The following is an 18259-nucleotide window of genomic DNA, read 5'->3' on the forward strand; positions in this document are numbered from 1 at the left end:
ATCACCATGTAACGACTTTTTTTATATTTGATTCTAGATACATTGTCAATAGTCTACCGTAATGTCCACTGTTCAACTACATCAGCCAAGCCATCTTCATCTCCAACATTGCCTGGGAAAATGATCAATGGCAGCTCAGTCCATTTAACCTCCCGGCCTCCTTGATCTTGACTCTTAAGATCTTCCTCGCTCTGACACCACCAAATGGGAACCCCAGGCGCCGCCTGTCCCAGTACCTTTGCGCGTTTTATGGCTATACCAGCTGTCGCCGCATCAGATGATGTCACGCCGCCCTTCGCTAGCAGGTATCGAGGGCAAACACTCAAATGGCGAACAATGTGTACCAAGGCATTCGCGGCTAAGTTGTTGATGTCCAAGTTCGTTATCTGGTTTGAAGTTTCGGATGTCCATGAAGTGATAGTATCAAGTGTCACAAGGTCTCGACTGGTCATCACCAGCACATCCTTGCCATTTTGGAGATCTCCAGACGCACGTGCAACAATGTCTTGCAATGTAGGTGAATCACGAAGCATTGTGAGAATGTCGGAGTACTTCTGGAGCTCGACCAACAGAGCTGGCACTTCTACAGTGAGGGTTGTCAAATTACCCCCTAACCTTTGGATCAATGACTGAACCTGCTTGGTAGACTTGGGAACATAGGAGCCCGCTATGATTAGTCCTCCCGTGCGTCTCGTGGGTTCGAGCGTTGGGATCTGTCTCGGTAAAATGGCCGATTTTTCCGGGATTCCGAGGCGACTAGATACAAAACTCGCGCCTGTTCGATAGGCAAACAGGAGTTTGTGTTTTTTGCGTACTGTGGGTGAGAAGTCAGTTTGAAAGAACTATGCACTTTGAAGGAACCAGAAAGAAACAAGGATGGTTACCTTCCAATAATGCCTGGCTGAACATAAGCATGTCCTCCGCCTGGACTGCGTTAACTATCAGAATTCCACCCTTGGGCACGAGAAGTAACTTTTGTTCGATTGCAGAAACTCCGCCGAGTCTGATATCCTCCAATGTGACAGACAGTATGTCTTTGCTAGAAAATCGCGATCCTGCTTTTTCACGAATCCACTCCCTCAGATTTGAGGATCTGTAGCCAAAGGTTTTATCCTTGGCGAATGGAGTCTTTGCAGCTGGGACTAGGGTATCTCGGTCACCCACGTACTGTACGTCATCGACGGTGTAGCGAACACCTGGCCCAAAGAACGGTGCAAGAATCCACGCATCGGGAGAACCAATCGTATCAATATACGATTCGACTTCTTCCAGGAAATGGCCACGCAGCGTAGAGTCTCCCCGGAGGACAACTTCGAACTTTTTCCCGGTCATACTAGCCGCCTGGGAAACGTTTCGCAGTATTTCACTGACTAGCGTACGAGCTTCGTTTGGAGGCAAGGCACGACTGTTGGTCAAAATGAAAAAGCCTTTGCTCTCTGATCGGAACTCTGAGGCCAGAAGGTCAACATCCCACATTGTGAGGACATTGATATCGTGGCACGTCTGTGTTCCTGTTGGGTCATCATCTAGAACAACGAGATTGCAGTCCTGCTCAGCTTGTACATGGTTCTGGATATTGCGTAGGAGGGTTTCAACGTTGTGTTCAATTTTCGGCAATTTTGAGTCCAGTTCCGAGAGGGGAACTGGGTCATATTCGGTAATATGCAAAGGTTCAGTCGAAAGATTTGATGTTGTCCATAACTTAAGGAGCGCTGCCTGACCTTCGCCGCCCATACCATAGGTCACAGCCTGTTGTAACAGCTGAAATGTAGTAGCTGTGAGTTGAAGGGGATAATTATGCATGTGGGCAAGGGTCATCACTTCTTTCTATCGATTTGGTTAGTGGCGTCATTCGAAGCTTTGAAGAGGACCGACCTACTAGCTTGTTCCGTGTATGTGTGATGGTGTATCCAGATAAGAGATCACCGGCCAAGATTTGCGAGGCAACTCTTTTGAACGACTCACTAGCACCAGCGGCGTTTGAAATAATTGATGTGAGGGTGTTGGTCGAAATGCCAAGTTTATTTCCGAGGGCCAGAGCTTCAACTGCTGCTAACGTGTGGACGGTCTCGAGTAATTGGCATATCAATTCAGATGCACGCGAATTATCAGGGCTCTGGCAATGTGTTGCTTCGGAAACCAGAGATGGACTTTGTGCTAGAAAAATCCGAACAAGACTCGCATCGTCGTCCTTTTCATATCCCATCCGCGCGGCATATTGATAAAGTCGTTCTGTAGCAGATGCAATATAAAGAGGGAAGTCCTGAAGGAGACCTTCGGAGGTCACAATTCGCTGATTTGAGTGTCAGTGGAAGAAATAAAATGTCTCCCTAGGGGCTACTAAGGGCAGAAAGCTTACCATATCCTTAACAAAGATACTGATGGCAGAGTGAGGGGTCCAGTCGTTGGAGAGCATATGAGGTACTCGATTCTCAAACATCCAACTGCACGCTGGGCCTTTCAGAACGGTCTGGTAGAATTCCTTTGTGTTCACTCCCAATGTTGCAGCTAGCCCCATTGCCTCTGCAGAGACCGCAATATGAACACCGGCAAGGTGCTGGTTGACAAGTTTGACTTTGTTTGCGGCACCTAGTCCTCCCTCAATCTCGTATAGATTCTCGCTCATTGACTTTAAGATTGGCTGAGCGATATTCAAAACATCCGTCGGGCCCGAGGACAGAATGGTCAGCATTCCCCGAGCGGCGCGTATGGTTCCACCGGACACAGGACAATCCAACAATTGTATGTCTGGTCTTTGGAAGTCTTGGTGGATGCGCCCCAAAATTTCCGCCGGAAACCCTGGAGCAACGGTTGAGCACAATATGACAATCGCGTTTTGTGTCAGATCAAATACTGCGCCCGTTGAGTCGGCGAAGAATACATCCTCGGTCTGCGCAGAATTCGCAACCATGCAGATAACGAAAGATGCACCTTGGACACATTCCCTTGGACTAGAAGCAGCCGCACCGCCCATGACGACCAGTCTCTCTAGGGCCATGGGATTGACATCGAACCCGGTCACAGCGAAACCGTCTTCGAGCAAGTGTACGGCCATTCCCATCCCCATGGCACCTAAGCCGATGAAGGCAACGTTTGGCTTAGAAGCCATTCTCACAAGTTTGACTTGTATCTTTGAAGTGTGGTGATGTTGAATTGGAGGATATGTAGACAAAACAGTGCAGAACGTGTGAAATTCACTGTTACTATTTAGACCTGACGAAGTGATGAGACGCCCGATTTTTTTCCGCCAACAAGTTTAGAGATTAGCAGTTTGGCGTGCTAAATATCCTATTCTCGCATATCCAAGTCACTAGATCTAATCAAGGTAGTCCCCAAGGGCGTTGAGAGAAAAATGAGCTCCACCACTCCACCACTCCACCGTCACTCCACTCTCTCCCTATGTCCCTTTACCAGTTCCAATCGACCCTAGGCTTGCGCACCGCGATGCGAGAGCAATGGGGAAGTCAAATTCAAGCCTATTTACATCTTCCTATGTGTTTAGCAAAACACTCGCCCTTACATGATACATACCCATCAACCTTTCACTGACCCAGCACAATCTATGTACCTACGTAGGTCCGTACGCTAGTGAAGGATGTTATCGCAAGCCATGATGCGAACAGATTTTTATTATCAGAGGGGAAATGGAACAAAATCAGCATTTTAATCTTATTTCGATCACTCAACATGGTTTAAGTTTTTTTTATAAATTCTTCAAATCCTCCAAAGAATCGGCACAATCATTCATGGTTCTCACGCTCATCTTCACTTAGACGTTCTTTGGTACAACAAATATACCGGCCAAGAAATTCTTGAATTGTTCTATTACTTGGAGCGATACACGGAAAGAGCTTTTATAATATTCAATCCTATTCTTTAGGTCAAGTAAATCGGGGTGACGTTGAAAGGGAATTGGAGTTGACCCGGATCCACCTGATGCAACTGCAACATTGCGCTTACACCTGGAACACTTAGACATTTCAGGGAGATTAGTTAGATAACCTCTTAGACTCTACCTGATCAATTATGTTCTTGCCAACGAACATTTGAATGTAACAGAAGATAAGGCAAGTTCGACAGATGCGGGGTAACCTGAATGTGAGAGAAACTGGAACATATATCCCGGGATATACTATGTAAGGAATATCTTGTCCAACTTACATCCCCGACATGGCGAACATACATGAAAATGATACGAAAAACGACGCGACTGTCGATGTGACCTCGGCCGCACAGCCACATTCCACCTTGGAGGAATACGAACGGCTCTTCGGCGTCGACGAGGATGCGTATGAACAGCCAACCACCACTAGGAAAGAACTTTGGTCATATTACCTCTATTACAATGGAGATAACGGTGTCGGACCGGGTTCCTACAGCCAAGCCCTGTAGGTACAATGGAAAACATCAGAATTCCCCGACTAATCCCGTGAAGTTTCCAGTGGGCCTTAAATGGTGCCGGATATCAACCTGGCTCGAATCCACCCAAAGCCTGCACCGATTCATCGGCATGTGTAGTGCCGTGGGCGGGAGGTACGCGGTCCGTATCTTCGGTGGTTCTTATTGCCAATGGCCTTTGCTTCACTTTCATGACGGTGATATTCGTCTGGCTAGGAAGTGCTGCGGACTACGGAACATTCGGCCGATGGCTTCTTCTAGCATTAACGGTGGTCTGCTGGGCACTACAGTATGGCATGATGTCCATCCGAAATCCGAGTCAGTGGCCAACAGCGATGGGCCTGTACGTTGTGGCATACATTGCCTACGGTGCAACGTTAGTATTCTACGCTGCTGTATTTCCCCGTCTGGCGCGGTATACGCCGCATGTGCGCAAAGCGAGAGAAGAGGATCTCAGAGAAGGAAAGATAGACCAGGAGGAATACGATACTATTGAATCACTGGAGAGGAATCATATTAGGTGAGTTTAGTCCTTTTGAGCTCCTATCTAACATTCCGCTAACAATAGTAGCAACATTTCAACTGCACACAGCAACATTGGATACCTCCTCACGCTTGTGCTTAATCTGAGCGTTCTACTTCCACTACAGAATAACAGTTTCTCGAATAACTTGGCACTATGTCTTACCAATTCATGTAAGCTTTCTGAGCAATCCCATAAACAGTCGAACTATCTGACCTTCTACAGATTGGGTCGTTCTTGGCATCTGGTGGTTCATTTTCCAGCAGCCAAGGCCAGGTCCGAAGATACCAAAGGGGTCAAGCTACTCCACCATCGGGTTTAAACAAATCTGGTTGGCCATTCGAGAAATCAGGTCTCTTCCACAGACATTTCTATACTTTTTTGCCTATTTTCTTCTTGCCGATGGACTCAACACTACCGGTAGGGTCTTTCCTTATTGGCTTGTCGCAAATGAGACTCGCTACACCCACACCCATCGATGTAGACACAAAAATATACTAACCTCAATAGGTACCCTCGTCAGCATTATCCAAAACGATTCTGTTTCATTTTCTTTCTTGCAGATCACATATCTCGGTATTACCCAAGCTGCCTGCTCGATCACTTCAACGTTCGGCTTTTGGTATATACAACGGTACTTCAAATTTAAGACGAAGACCATGTTTTTGTTCACCAATTCCTTCAGCGTTCTCATCCCCTTTTGGGGGATGCTGGGACTATGGACTAATCGCATCGGATATCACAATAGGGTATGTATCAACCCCAAGCTGAGAGTTTACAGCTAACAGCCACGTAGTGGGAATTTTACTTCTACAATGTCATATTCGGGCTTTTCCAGGCTCCATACTATGCAGTAGGTGGAAATTTGAATGGTACCCAACATGATTCATGTGCCCTTTATTTCTAACGTTATACCAGTACGCCCAAACTATGATCAGCGAACTAATGCCACGCGGCTACGATAATATGTTTTTCGCGCTTTTTGGTATAACTAATCGTGCGGTAGGTCGGATGTCCTTGGTGCTATATTTCCTTCAGGTTCACTAACCTTGCTAGTCTTCGATCATCGGTCCCAATGTCATTCAAGCCATCATTAACAATACCCACAACAACTGGATGGGCTTCCCATTTTTGTTCGCCATTTGCGCCGGGGCAATGATCGCTATCTGCTTTGTAGACATCAAAAAGGGTCGTGAAGACTGTCGGAAATTCACCGAGCAGCGCAAGATAGACCGTCTCATGGCTGAGAGTGGTCTAGATCCCAATAATATCACAAAGGGGAAGCAACCTGTTCGTAACGAAGATGTCCTCGAAGTACAGAATGAGCACGCGGGCACTTTGATGAGTGATTAAACGTATATATTTTGGAAACGCTTGAGTTACTATTCTCAACCTCTCTTTTGGTTTATTTTTATCATAACAGCATTCTATCATTAAGCCTTACAAGGGCTCCCCCACTGAAATATTCCAAAATTGAACATTCAAGCCTCAGCCTTTGCCTTGCCCTCCTGTATCTTTTCGGTGTTCTCCACGCCCTTCCGTTGGCTCTTCTTGTCGACCTTATCCCGCCATTGATCGCCGAAAACAGTCGTGAGCCATACACCAACCCCAGACACAACCAAAAACAGGGCGCTGATGGTACTAAACCACCCCACTCCCATACTCTCTACCGCCGGAAGAACAAGTCCAGACCCCAGAGCACCGAACACATACCGTACCAGATAGCTACCGGCGACAACTTCGGCACTCCGGCCGCTCGACTGCATAACATCCAGGCTGTAGGTATTCAGACTAGGGAAGCAGAACAGCTGCGCCACTCCCTGGAAGAACATCGCAAGGACAGGGACTGGAATTCCACCAACCGCCTTCTCGACCGTCCAACCGTAGATCAAGATACAGCCGGGGATGACACCACCCAAAAATATCAGACAAGACTTCAGTCTGTCTTCGGGGACTCGGACACCACCCCGCTTGGCGATCCATTTCTTCACAGTATGGTCTGCCCACCTTCCACCCATGAGTGTGCCAACAAGATACCCACAGCCTGGCGCGATGTAGAACAACCCGGTCTGGATAGGGCTGGTGAGATGGAAGCGTGGGTTGAGTACGTATCGAATCGGAGTCAGGAGAGAGTACTGGTTCCAGACGAGAGCGCCGGCAGCGAGACCTGTGCAGAAGAGGTTGGGATATTTAAATAGCATAATAGCAACTTGGAGGGGAGAGATCCGGTGCCAAAGGTATTTGGTCTTTTGCCACGTCGTCTTTTCAGCCATATCGCCTTTAGTCAGATGCGGGTAGGTTTCGGGGAAGAAGAAGAAGACGAGGAGCGTGCCGCAGCCTCCAAGAGCTGTCTGGAGCCAGAAGATCACTCGCCATGAGCGAAATGTGACGATCACACCCTATATTTGTAGGTCAGCGAGTTGTCTCAGGGCTGTATTTATATAGTAGACGTACGCCAATGAATGGCCCAAAGGCTGGCCCAATTAGGGTTCCTGACAAAAACCACCCCAATGCCGTTGCCCGTGCTCGAGGCTCGTATACATCACCCAACGCTGAACTCCCAACGACCAAGAATGATGTTCCTTGAAATGCAGTCAAGATGCGGAAAATATAATATGCTGGGAGGTTGGGTGCTAGAGCCGTGCCGATGCTAAACGCAAAGAACAAGAACGCGCTCACAAGGAAGACCTACTCTCAATTAGCTTGTTACTTCAAGATAAACTTCTGCTCGTTACCTACCGGACGTCGCCCCCAGACCTGACTAAAGGGCCCCCAGAAGGGAGCCGCGATGCCCATGAATGCCATATATAGCGCATTGCTCGCGTTTATCACACTTCCTGTGGTGTTATAGGTCTTTGCCACTTCAGGTATAGCAGCCAATATAGAGGTGGAGGAGATGGGCGCTAGGAAAGAGCAGAACGACAGGACACCAACTATAATCATTTTGCGGGCAGGTGAAAAGCGTAGATATTGTTCCGCATCGACCTCTTGAAAGTCATCATTGGCAACCATGTCATGATGCGAAACATGGCTTCGGACGTGGTCAAGACTATTAACAGCTCCTTCTCGCTGTGAACGCCGGGATTGAGCTCTCTGGATTTCGGATTCATCCACCGAGGATTGAGACCGCCTCTCCTCGCTGGAAGCCTTCGAGGCAGTTGGAGACATGGTTGGAATCAAGAGCCAGTGCCTACTAGCTTGTGGTAAATAAGATCTCTCTCGTAGGGCAAATGCAAAAATATGAAAAAATAAATCTCTGCGATCTTTCTTAAGTTCGGCTTGTTTCCGTGATCATGCTCGTCGGATATATGCGTAGATGCGCAGAAAGGTCTTCAATTGTAACAAAAAGCGAAGAAATGGAAATTAATGAATTGAGTCTAATCAAGTCAACAGCAACGAGATACATAGACTTAAAGCGTGAGTCATAAAAGAGAAATTTCAATGCCTCTTTTCCCTATCATCTGGCAGGATCGGCGGCTTGCTTCCGATGTAGCGTTCTAGAGGCCAGCAGCCCCCGAACAGAGGGCTTGCTATCATCTCTCAGGGTCCATCCTGCCCAATCTAGAGGCGACGGACCAATATGATTCGGAGAGAAGACGGGTAGGGTTGCCGAGTAGGGCAGAGGAGCGGAAAAGAATCCGGGCCTACCGAGGGTAGGTCTATGAGGGAGATACGGTTACTCCGTACGGAGTATATGCGGAGCACTCCCGCGCACATGGAAAATGAACGAAAACGTACCTCAACCTCTTAGAATCTTATAACTCGGAAAATCATGCCTTGAAGAAGAATCCTGACAGTTTTCAAGTCTAAGCTCCCATCTTATAGTCTAGCATTGGCCCTAGTGAGAGATGGTCACTAAAGAGTCTTTCCCATGTTTCATGTCAGTATATATATGTATGCATCATCTAACAATGAATCGCCTTCCAAAGGAGCATCTGGAAAACTACCCAATTCGGCGTTGTGGCTGTTCACAAAAGACACAGCCCCTGCCATGACGTTATCCGCTTCTGACCGCCAACGACCAACTTCGTCCCTCCACCTCCCCCACACTCCTTGTCTTTTTTCTGGGAGATTCCGAGTCCAATTTGATAGCTTAAGAATTCATTCTTATTAAATATGTCCTCTCAGAGCCAGGTCCCCCCCAATAGCAAGGGCTCATGGACAAGTTTCCTAAAGGCATGCAGGATCATATGTTTTGAGTATACTAAGCTAACAAATTTCTAGTCGATTGCCTCCTTTAACGGTGATCTATCCTCGTTGACTGCTCCTCCCTTCATCCTGTCTACTACCTCCCTCACCGAATACTCCGCCTACTGGGCTGAACACCCCGCCGTCTTCGTGGCACCAGCCAAGGAGGCCGACCCTGCGAAGCGTGCTCTCCTGGTTCTCAAGTGGTTCCTTAGCACACTGCACCAGCAGTACTGCAGCCGTAGCGAGAAGCTCGGCAGTGAGAAGAAGCCTTTGAACCCCTTCCTGGGAGAGCTATTTATCGGTAAATGGGCGGGTGACGCGGAAGTGGGGGAGACTGCCTTGGTCAGTGAACAAGTCAGGTATGCGGGACTACTTCTGTTTGGAACCACAACCCACTGATTGAATCATAGCCACCACCCTCCGGTCACAGCCTACGCGATCCGCAATGAGAAGAACGGTGTTGAGGTGAGTGCATAAATATTGTTCCAAGCAATTGAGAGATGCCAATAACTGACAACACAACCACAGCTGCAAGGATACAACGCTCAGAAGGCCTCTTTCTCTAGCACTATCCTCGTAAAGCAGATTGGCCATGCGTTGTACACTATCACCCCTCCCGGATCCGACGAGAAGGAGCAATACCTGATCACGCTACCCAGCCTACACATCGAGTCGCTGATCTACGGTTCACCCTTCGTCGAACTGGAGAAGTCAACCAAGATCGTCAGCAGCACCGGCTATGTCGCCAAGATTGATTATTCCGGCAAGGGCTGGCTGAGCGGCAAGAAGAACACCTTCACCGCGAGCCTGTTCAAGGAGAGCGAGGGTGAGAAGAAGCCCCTTTACACTGTAGAGGGCCAATGGTCGGACAAGTTCTCTATCAAGGACGCCCGCACCAAGGAGGTCGTCGACTCGTGGAACTCCAAGGAGAACCCCGTCACTCCACTCGCCCTGGCTCCCCTCGAGCAACAGGATCTGTACGAGAGCCGACGTGCCTGGAGCGACGTAGCCGCCAGCATCCAGAAGGGGGACATGGATGCCGTTTCTGGATACAAGTCGCGCATTGAGACTGCTCAGCGCGAACAGCGCCGCATTGAGAAGGAGGCAGGCCACGAGTGGGAGCGCCGCTTCTTCAACCGTATTGAGGAGAGCGCCGACGACGCCCAGACCCTGCGTCTTGCCCAATCGGCCGATCTTTTGTTCGACTCCGATAGGACTGGTGGTGTCTGGCGCTTCGATGCTCAGAAGGCTGCTGGAGCTAAGCCGCCTTACCACAAGGTTGGCGGCGAAGGTCTCGGCCTCGCTTAGATTACCTCTGGGCTTGGATAATTTTCTTTGGCTCATCTGAATTTGTCTTGGGGCCTTGTCGGTACCACATAGATTTGACTTTTTGGATTCCTATTCTGCACCGTGTCATCTTGCATTTCGATTGTACATAGTTCCCAGTCCAGGTTGAAGCCAAAGCCGTGCACTTGCTTATATGCTTGGACTTGGCGGCTCACCCTTTCCATCTAATGATATGGTATCTTCAATTATATTGGTGGTTTACATCTTGATCGTAAGGAAGGTACATGTAAAAGCAAAATGCGGCGTGAAGGACAAATGTCTAATACTCTCTTTTGACTACAAGAGTTACAATGCCAAGGTGTACAAACGATACTAGAACAGTCTCCATATTTAGGTGCCATACTGGATCGTACAGGACATACATAATTCATGACACTTTTGGCCCAGAACGCAACTGAGCATTGGATCTACCTCTACTAGACCCATTCAGCCATACATCATAATCATCGACCGATATTGCACATGGCGAGGAGGCATAAAGACAGAACAAGAGAAGAGAGAAGTAGGTAGTAAAAAAAAAAAAAAAAACTGGAAAACCGTCCGCGGAAACAAGTGACACACCGGACCCAAATAGACACCGACTAGGTTATAGCGAGAAAACAAAAAGAAAAAACAGAGAAACCTAGAGAGGAATTGGTGAATTTAATACAGAGACCGCATCAGATGGGAGCAGTGGTAGCAAAGAAGAGCAAGACGGCTGAGAGAAAAGGCAAGGAAACAAGAAAGAAAACAAACAAACATCAAGAAGACAATCCCCCAAAGTAAAAAAAAACCAGCCAAGCTCCCCAAAAAAAGAGAAGTAGAGATTACACAGATGTTGAGGAGAGAAAGACGAAGAGGTGCCTGGGCTATGTCTGTCGTTTTTGACAAGACACGAGGTTTCCTTCCCTGTAAAGTGGACAAAAAAACCAACCCCCTTTTCAAATCATCCGTAAATGCAACGCCATATGTGTTTGGTGGGTCATTATGTCTCCCCTTCGTTTCGTTTTATCTTTTTAGTGGCCGTAGTTGCCACCCCAGCCGCCACGGTTAGTGTTTGCATAGTAGGTACCGAAGCTTCCACCGTAGTTGTTACCATAGGCAGAGGCTTGGTGAGCCTGGGTGGCCGCGCCCTGGTGACCGAGTCCTCCGAGTCCACCGTACTGGGGGTTCAGCTGAGGGTAGCTACCGAAGGACTGCTGACCCTGCTGACCCTGAAGTGGGGGAGACCAGTCTGTGCCTGGGGCTGACCGGGGGCGCTGTTGGTAGCGGATCCCGGGCGGTTCTGGGCGAGGGAGGGGCTAGGACCGCCCGCCTTAGGGGCTTCAAAGCCCTTGGTCTCATCAGCGGCAACGGGGGGCTGTCCAGCGATGGGAGGGTTTTGGCCAAAGCTGCCTTGGGAACGGCTGAAAACATCGGACATTCCGGTACCAAATGCATTGGCACCAGTGGCAGACTGGTTGTCGGACTGCTGGGCAGATCCAGTGCGGCCGTAGACAGAGTCGCGGCTGGGCATGGCCTGGCTGAAGCTACCGGTGTTTGCGGGGGAAGATGATTGCTGGTCATAGGAGAAAGCACCGTGGGGCTGGCCGTACATGCCACCCTTACCGGCGTAGGGACCATACTGGCTACCATAGCCGTATTGCTGGTTGTGCTGCTGCTGCTGCATGTAGTGATCCTCATACCGGCGAGCATCATCGTACCTCGGGCGGTTACCGCCACCGTACTGCGGCTGCTGCTGTTGCTGCTGCTGGCCCATCTGGTTCATGTAGGAAGCGTAGTGGGGGTTGTTGTAGTAGTTAGGGTATTGGTAGCCATATGCGTGCTGCTGCGCAGTTTGGCCAGGCATATGCTGAGCAGCGGGGGTCTGCTGAGTGGCGCCGGGGACGGTCGGGTTGGGAGTGTTGTGTCCGCTGTTAGTGGCGTCAATAGGGCCGTAGCGGTTGGGAGGCTGCGTGGTGGGAATCTGAGCCTGGGCCTCGGCACCAGAGACACCAAACCCAGCTGCAGCGCGAGGACCAGCGGGGGTATCCTGGGACTGGCCGTAAGAGCCGTAGGAGCCGTAGTAGGGGAAACGCTGCTGCTCGCCAGCGTAGAAAGGAGAGTACTCGCTGCCGGTGGTGGCAGTGGGCTGAGCAGGAGCCTGGTTGGCAAACGGCTCAGGGATCTGCGGCTGCGGCTGGCTCACCGGCTGTGTGAACGGATCGAATGGCTTCTGCTGGGGCTCAGAGTAACGAGCGAAGTCGGTGAATGACTCGGCAGAAGCGCCCTGGGGGACCGGAGGCAAACCAGGAGCAGGACGTCCAGCGGCACCAGTCTCCATCGAGTGGGGTGTCTGGGTCGCGGGTGGAAGAGAGGCACGGGGAGCAACAGGGGAGTGCTGCGGGGGCTGAGCGCGGGTCTCGGCCTCCTCGCGGTTCTCATCAATATCAATAGCATCACCGTTCAGTCCCATGCTGCCGAATTGAACCGCAGCACGGTCCACTGCGTGGTTGCCGGGCATGACCACGGCCTGCTGCTGTTCCATAACACGGCGTTGAAGACCTGGGGTACGGCCCTGCTTGGTAGCGCTGGGAGGGTAGGCAGACGAAGGGAAGCGGGAGGGAGTAGTAGCAGCAGCAGCTGCGGCCGCGGGGTCGACACCACTTCCAATGGTGCTTGCGGCGGTGGCGGTGGGAGCGGGAGCGGATACATCGGGAATTTGTTCGAGGTTCGTCTCGGTCAAATCGCCCTTGGGAGGGTTAACAGCGGTGGCGGTCGGAATGGCAGGGATCACGGGGTGGGTAGGCTTGGCGATGGGTGTCTTCTGGGAGGCAGCGGGCGCAGTTACAGGTTCAGGAGCGGGGGCGGGGGGGAGATGGCTCGGCCACAGGTTCAGCGGGCTTCTCGACAGCGGGAACAGGAGGAGCGGGTTGAGGCTTCTTTTGCACCGGAGGAGCGGGTGGTTTGGCGAAAAGACTCGCCCACCCCTTCTTTGTGCCCTCAGGAATCACACTGCTCTTAGCCTCGGTCGACTCTGATTCGCCCTCGGCTGAAGGCTCTGCAACGGTCTCCTCTGCCTTGGGCGCAGCCCACTCCGATGTGACAGTAGGAATAGCAGTAGGCGCTGGAGTCTCTACAGCAGTGGAAACTACGCGAGTTCCATTTGTAGTGGCTCCTGCACGACCTCCGCGGCCACCACGGCCCCGGTCTGCGCGAACACGTCCACGACCCTCTATTCCACCGCGACCACGGGTTCCACGAGCGGAAGCTGCGGTTGTCTCGGTCGAGGCACTCGGGGCCTCCTTGGGCTTAGGGCGAGTCCGGTCTGTGGTCTTCTTCTTGACCTCACCCCACTGAGATACATTACCTGCAAAGCCAGTCAGTCACGGTCCTCGAATCACAAGATTCGATTGATTTCGAGTCGGGAGGATTAGGGTTGACGGGAACTCGACCTTCACTGATGCGCTCAATTGCCTCCAAGAGCTCGCCGTTCGAGTCTTCCAGTGCGAACACCAGATCTTCGTCCTTCCAGTCTGGGAACATTTCCTTAAGGGTTGGGAGAGTGTCGGAGTACTTCTTCTTCATCTGTCCAATTTCACCCTCCTCAAAGGATGAGATGTCTGAGTTGTCATTTGCAGATCTGTTTCCACCACGACCACCTCTGGAGCTGAAACCGCCACGGCCACCACGGGCGGATACTCTACCCCGCGAGGCGGAGGATCGGTTCTGAATATCGGACATGTTGATTGATGAAGATGTGTGAGATGGAGAAGTATTGAGGGAGGAAGGAGGTCACGATTCGCAAGGAAAGGCTATTGAAGTGGAGCACCCTCGCAGAAGAGGAACAGCACCAGAACCACAGGCACGGGGGCCAGAAGAGACGAAAAGAAGAGGTAAAATCAAAGAGATTAATTGGGGGGGAGAGAGAGAATGCGTTAGGAGATGACAAGATTGAAGAAAGGATCAAAAGCTAACGGGATCTGAGTTGCTTCCCTTCAAGTCTTGGCGTTGCCTGGCTTTTAGCGAGTGGCGCTTATTGGATGCTGGGGGAATTTACAGTAACAAAGGGATCTCTACTTCAGTCTTTTTACACTGTTATTTAAGGTATTCTTGATTTAAAATAATTATATTGGACTGTATTCCTAGATATAGTCATTTAATTATATTCTACTAATTGCATGGAGATGAATTTTGGGTAAATTGTTTTTTATGTCAGTGTGGTTTTTTTTCTCTTGGTTTCTTCTACTCGTCATTCACCTTTTTTCCGCCCTTTGGAAGGGGGACAGACCAGACAAGGCTTGTTTCACCGCCCTCGTCGATCCTCCCTCTTTAACCTCGATGCATCATCCAACATACCTACATAGGCATACCCCGAAACTTTATAACTCTCATCATCATGAAGGGTACATCCATTTTTCAGTTCAAGTCCTGGCCCAAAATCCATCAACCCTTACCTCGTACTCCACGAGAGTCTCAGCAACTGCTAAATGCCCTGACATCTTCCTTTCGTCGCCAACTAGATGGGGCTTATCCCGCATCAGGCAACAATCATGGCCGACCTCTCTCCAACCCGGAATCATCAGCGCATGCAACCGATCAGCATTTGCAGAACATTCTCGATAACCCTCTTTTCCGTATCATTCCAACCAGACCCATTTCACAGGAACCTACTACATTGCAAAGCATTGAGGGCCAGCGACGGCTAGCCGAAGAACCCATGGCAGTATTTGATCAAATGGCTGCAGCTGGCTCAGTCACTCCACTTGCAATCAATGATTGTCTGAAGTCTCAACTTCTTCTTTCCAGATCCCCGGCCGATATGAGTACATCTCGGGTGGCATCGAGAATCGTTGATTGGTATTGGGCATCAGATGGCACATCGAGGCAGATGCTTCTACGTTCACGTTCAGCGACTACATCATTGACCAAGTTTATGGTGGCAGAGGGATTGCACAGTACTGTCATGCAGTGGTTGCAAATGCTCATGAGCCATGATCTAGGTAGTCAGAATGGCCGGATGACTGAAGGGCTCGCGCGGCAGACCTTCAATCATCTCCTTGTTGATTTTATAGATGCAGAAGCCTGCTTTGGAAATGGCTTTGGCTCAGCGATGGCACATTACCTGAGTGTATGCCAGATGCATTTCCAGAGTGCTTCTTCCCATAAGTCAAGGAAACCGATGCTCCTGGCTGCAGGTGCTCATCTAACTCGCATGGCCATGGAGCACAAACCATCTAGTGAGCAGGTATCAACGTTAGTGTACGACCAGTTTAAGGATACGGTCTCTGTGCTGTCTCCTCGGTCCTTACTGGTAGCATCTGTGGCTGTCTGTCACCCAACAAATCCTGATCCACGCCCATTCCTCCAATTCGTGGCGAACCTCTCACCGAGCAAATTCCAGGCTTGGAATGAAGTTAGGCGCGATGCTTTCTTCGAGATTGGTTCGGAGGCTCTCCGCGTCCTCATTGACCGGAAGAGGTTCCGTGATATCTCCCGGCTGGAGGAACATATTTCAGAGCTGCTACCTGAACAACCGGCAGCTCCAGCTCCAGTTGATGAAAAGTCACATGTATCGTCTGAAGAGGAACATCTCGGTCGTTTGAACTGGAGTTTTACATGATTCCCTGGTTCCAAACCTATTGCACAACCACGTTACTCTCACACCTAGCTAGGATGTTTTACGAGCATCTAAGCCAACACAAGCATCCATCAGGCATACACATTTCTCTATGTTTATACCATAAGAGGTGATCATAGGCAGGATCGCTGCAGTCATGCCGGCACACTGCTAGGACACAATTCCCCTGAGTTCATTTGTGTACTATTACACAATTGAAATTACTTCAGCCTGGTTGTTCGACAACCCTTCATTTTCCCAACCACCGCACGAAGGAAATCCACTGCCGCTACTTCATCCCAGGTTAGAGCCTCATCTTCTTGCTTCTTGGCAGTCGTGCATACATTCCTTGCCAAGTTGTATGGGGGATTTGAGTTGCAAGAAAGACCCAGCTAAACCAGCATTGGAGGTGTGTGATGCACCTGAATACTATGGATTATCCTCATACTTGCCTCTTCGTTATACCAAATATACGAAAGCCCTCTTTTTTCCGATATATATAACACCCATTGTCAATAGTGGCTCAGCCAGTTTCCTAGACAAGCAAGCCATTTGGGCTCAATGAAGCGCATAACCTAAACATCTCTACAGACCTTCCTAGCTAATGATAAGTTTTACAGCCTTTTGTGGTCGAGTACTAACCTTTCACAAACCCGTGGTGCCCACAGCTACCTCTTGTGGAGAACATTGCGTGGCAATTATAATTCTGGAGCTCGTGAGGCTGTGTGACAGAATGCCGTGGAGAGGTAGAGGGCTGGAGCGGCGAATCAGCCGGGGGCAGCGTCTCCAGTAGTCTCAAGTACGTCACCGCGCGACCTCACCTCATACTCCCCCAAATCAACTGACTTCTCTTTGGTTCTTTTTCCCTCGTACAAATTCACCTAAGCAAGAATTGCAGTCGCATTGCTTCAACGAATACCCTCCCACTCAATCTTTACCAATTTAAAACACACTGTCCCGGCATCTGACATCATCGATCCACAATGGCTTCTTCTTCAGCCCCCGTGCGGAGTGCAGCTTCAGGTACGTGGTTTATCCGCACATGCACTGCTACACAATTCAAGGAGTAATTGGTTTAAGCGGCTTAATTGTTTTCTCAAATATGGTTTCAGGGTGGTGTTGCTTTAACTGGTCGCTTGTAAATTGTCCAGATGCATGCCAGATGCTGACTAAAGGATATAACAGATCGGGAGACTGCCCAGCTAGTCAAAGAACACTCGCATGCATTCCAGAACAGGTTAAACACAACTCAAACAGATAGTCCACCTATTTCTGAAACGGCAAAGCCCGATATAGACACCAATCAGCTGAAGGCAGAGACAGAGCTTGAGGCACCCAAGCCCGCCCCAGAAACCAACCCTACCCCAGAAACCAAGCCGCCTGTGACAGAGCCCACAGAGCCTGCTCCCGGCAGTGTTCCCATTGCCCGTCAGTCTCAAATCTCAGAAGGGCCCAAGGATGAGACAGTGGCGGGCGAGAAACGTGACATTGATTCGACTTTGACGCCCACTCCAGCCCTAGCTGAGGACGAGGAGCAACAAAGGCCTGAACCGTCGGATGAGCCTGATACCAAGAAGCTGAAGACGGACGAGAAACCGAATACAGATGAGAAGCCTGCCTCAGATTCAAATGGCACCGCTACTGCTGCTCCTTCCAACACAGAGAACGGAGCACAGAAGAAGGCTAGTCGGACCAAGAAGGAGAAGATTAAGGATGCCGTGAACAAGGTTATCCCAGGAGATGGTATTGGTAGCCGGACTCGCAGCCGGACAAAGGGTGCTTGAACAGGTCGAGACCCTATATTTGTAGCTTTACTGTGTTACTTCCATGCCATCATGTTTGCTCCACCTTTGAATCGTGTCTATTCATGTCCGGGACTTCTCATGGTTGTGGTTGTACACGCGCTGCAATAAGAAGAATATATTTTACTTGACCAAGTTGGGTGGGAAAGGCTTCAAGTTCAAGAACCCTTGGACTACAGAATATCCTTCCCTTATATGCTTGATCTTGTATGATGTTTTAAGAAAAGGAACTGTTTGTACATCGTACTAGGTAGTATGTATAGGCATCTGCCATGTCCCATAACTTCTGATTGACATAACCATATCACCCCTTACTCTCCGCTCTATCCCCATGTCAATATTATTTTTAGAGCACCAGTTATGCTTTCAAATAATATGCTAACGCCCACGGCTCTTTCGGAGGTTTGAGTTTCAGGTGGC

General features: G+C 49.8%; 7 protein-coding genes across 7 annotated transcripts; 4 read left to right on the forward strand and 3 right to left on the reverse strand.

The window, feature by feature from the left end:
- Positions 1 to 53: 53 nt before the first annotated feature.
- On the reverse strand, positions 54 to 3196 carry N7487_004901 (uncharacterized protein; the record flags this gene model as incomplete). Its single annotated transcript, XM_056872648.1, has 4 exons — positions 54 to 814; positions 885 to 1827; positions 1880 to 2293; positions 2360 to 3196. Coding segments are annotated over 4 exons (2955 nt in total), but the record flags the coding sequence as incomplete, so codon positions are not given.
- Positions 3197 to 4170: 974 nt separating this feature from the next.
- N7487_004902 (uncharacterized protein) lies at positions 4171 to 6274 on the forward strand (the record flags this gene model as incomplete). The annotated part of the gene is made up of 8 exons (XM_056872649.1): positions 4171 to 4388; positions 4436 to 4918; positions 4970 to 5094; positions 5147 to 5341; positions 5432 to 5670; positions 5718 to 5774; positions 5840 to 5923; positions 5978 to 6274. 8 exons carry the CDS (start codon positions 4171 to 4173, stop codon positions 6272 to 6274), a joined length of 1698 nt encoding a protein of 565 aa, XP_056730369.1.
- Positions 6275 to 6402: 128 nt separating this feature from the next.
- Positions 6403 to 8089, reverse strand: N7487_004903 (putative MFS transporter; the record flags this gene model as incomplete). The annotated part of the gene is made up of 3 exons (XM_056872650.1): positions 6403 to 7320; positions 7376 to 7609; positions 7661 to 8089. 3 exons carry the CDS (start codon positions 8087 to 8089, stop codon positions 6403 to 6405), a joined length of 1581 nt encoding a protein of 526 aa, XP_056730370.1.
- A 948-nt stretch (positions 8090 to 9037) lies between these two features.
- On the forward strand, positions 9038 to 10420 carry N7487_004904 (OSBP family protein; the record flags this gene model as incomplete). Its single annotated transcript, XM_056872651.1, has 4 exons — positions 9038 to 9097; positions 9146 to 9471; positions 9523 to 9577; positions 9641 to 10420. 4 exons carry the CDS (start codon positions 9038 to 9040, stop codon positions 10418 to 10420), a joined length of 1221 nt encoding a protein of 406 aa, XP_056730371.1.
- Positions 10421 to 11454: 1034 nt separating this feature from the next.
- N7487_004905 (putative RNAPII degradation factor Def1) lies at positions 11455 to 14161 on the reverse strand (the record flags this gene model as incomplete). The annotated part of the gene is made up of 4 exons (XM_056872652.1): positions 11455 to 11601; positions 11652 to 13244; positions 13309 to 13787; positions 13873 to 14161. 4 exons carry the CDS (start codon positions 14159 to 14161, stop codon positions 11455 to 11457), a joined length of 2508 nt encoding a protein of 835 aa, XP_056730372.1.
- Positions 14162 to 14816: 655 nt separating this feature from the next.
- N7487_004906 (uncharacterized protein) lies at positions 14817 to 16040 on the forward strand (the record flags this gene model as incomplete). Its single annotated transcript, XM_056872653.1, has 1 exon — positions 14817 to 16040. One exon carries the CDS (start codon positions 14817 to 14819, stop codon positions 16038 to 16040), a length of 1224 nt encoding a protein of 407 aa, XP_056730373.1.
- A 980-nt stretch (positions 16041 to 17020) lies between these two features.
- N7487_004907 (uncharacterized protein) lies at positions 17021 to 17821 on the forward strand (the record flags this gene model as incomplete). Its single annotated transcript, XM_056872654.1, has 2 exons — positions 17021 to 17060; positions 17223 to 17821. 2 exons carry the CDS (start codon positions 17021 to 17023, stop codon positions 17819 to 17821), a joined length of 639 nt encoding a protein of 212 aa, XP_056730374.1.
- Positions 17822 to 18259: the final 438 nt, after the last annotated feature.

This window comes from Penicillium crustosum (genome assembly GCF_028827405.1).
Source record: "Penicillium crustosum strain IBT 35664 chromosome Unknown utg000002l_segment0_segment0, whole genome shotgun sequence".
Classification (NCBI taxonomy): Eukaryota; Fungi; Ascomycota; class Eurotiomycetes; order Eurotiales; family Aspergillaceae; genus Penicillium; species Penicillium crustosum.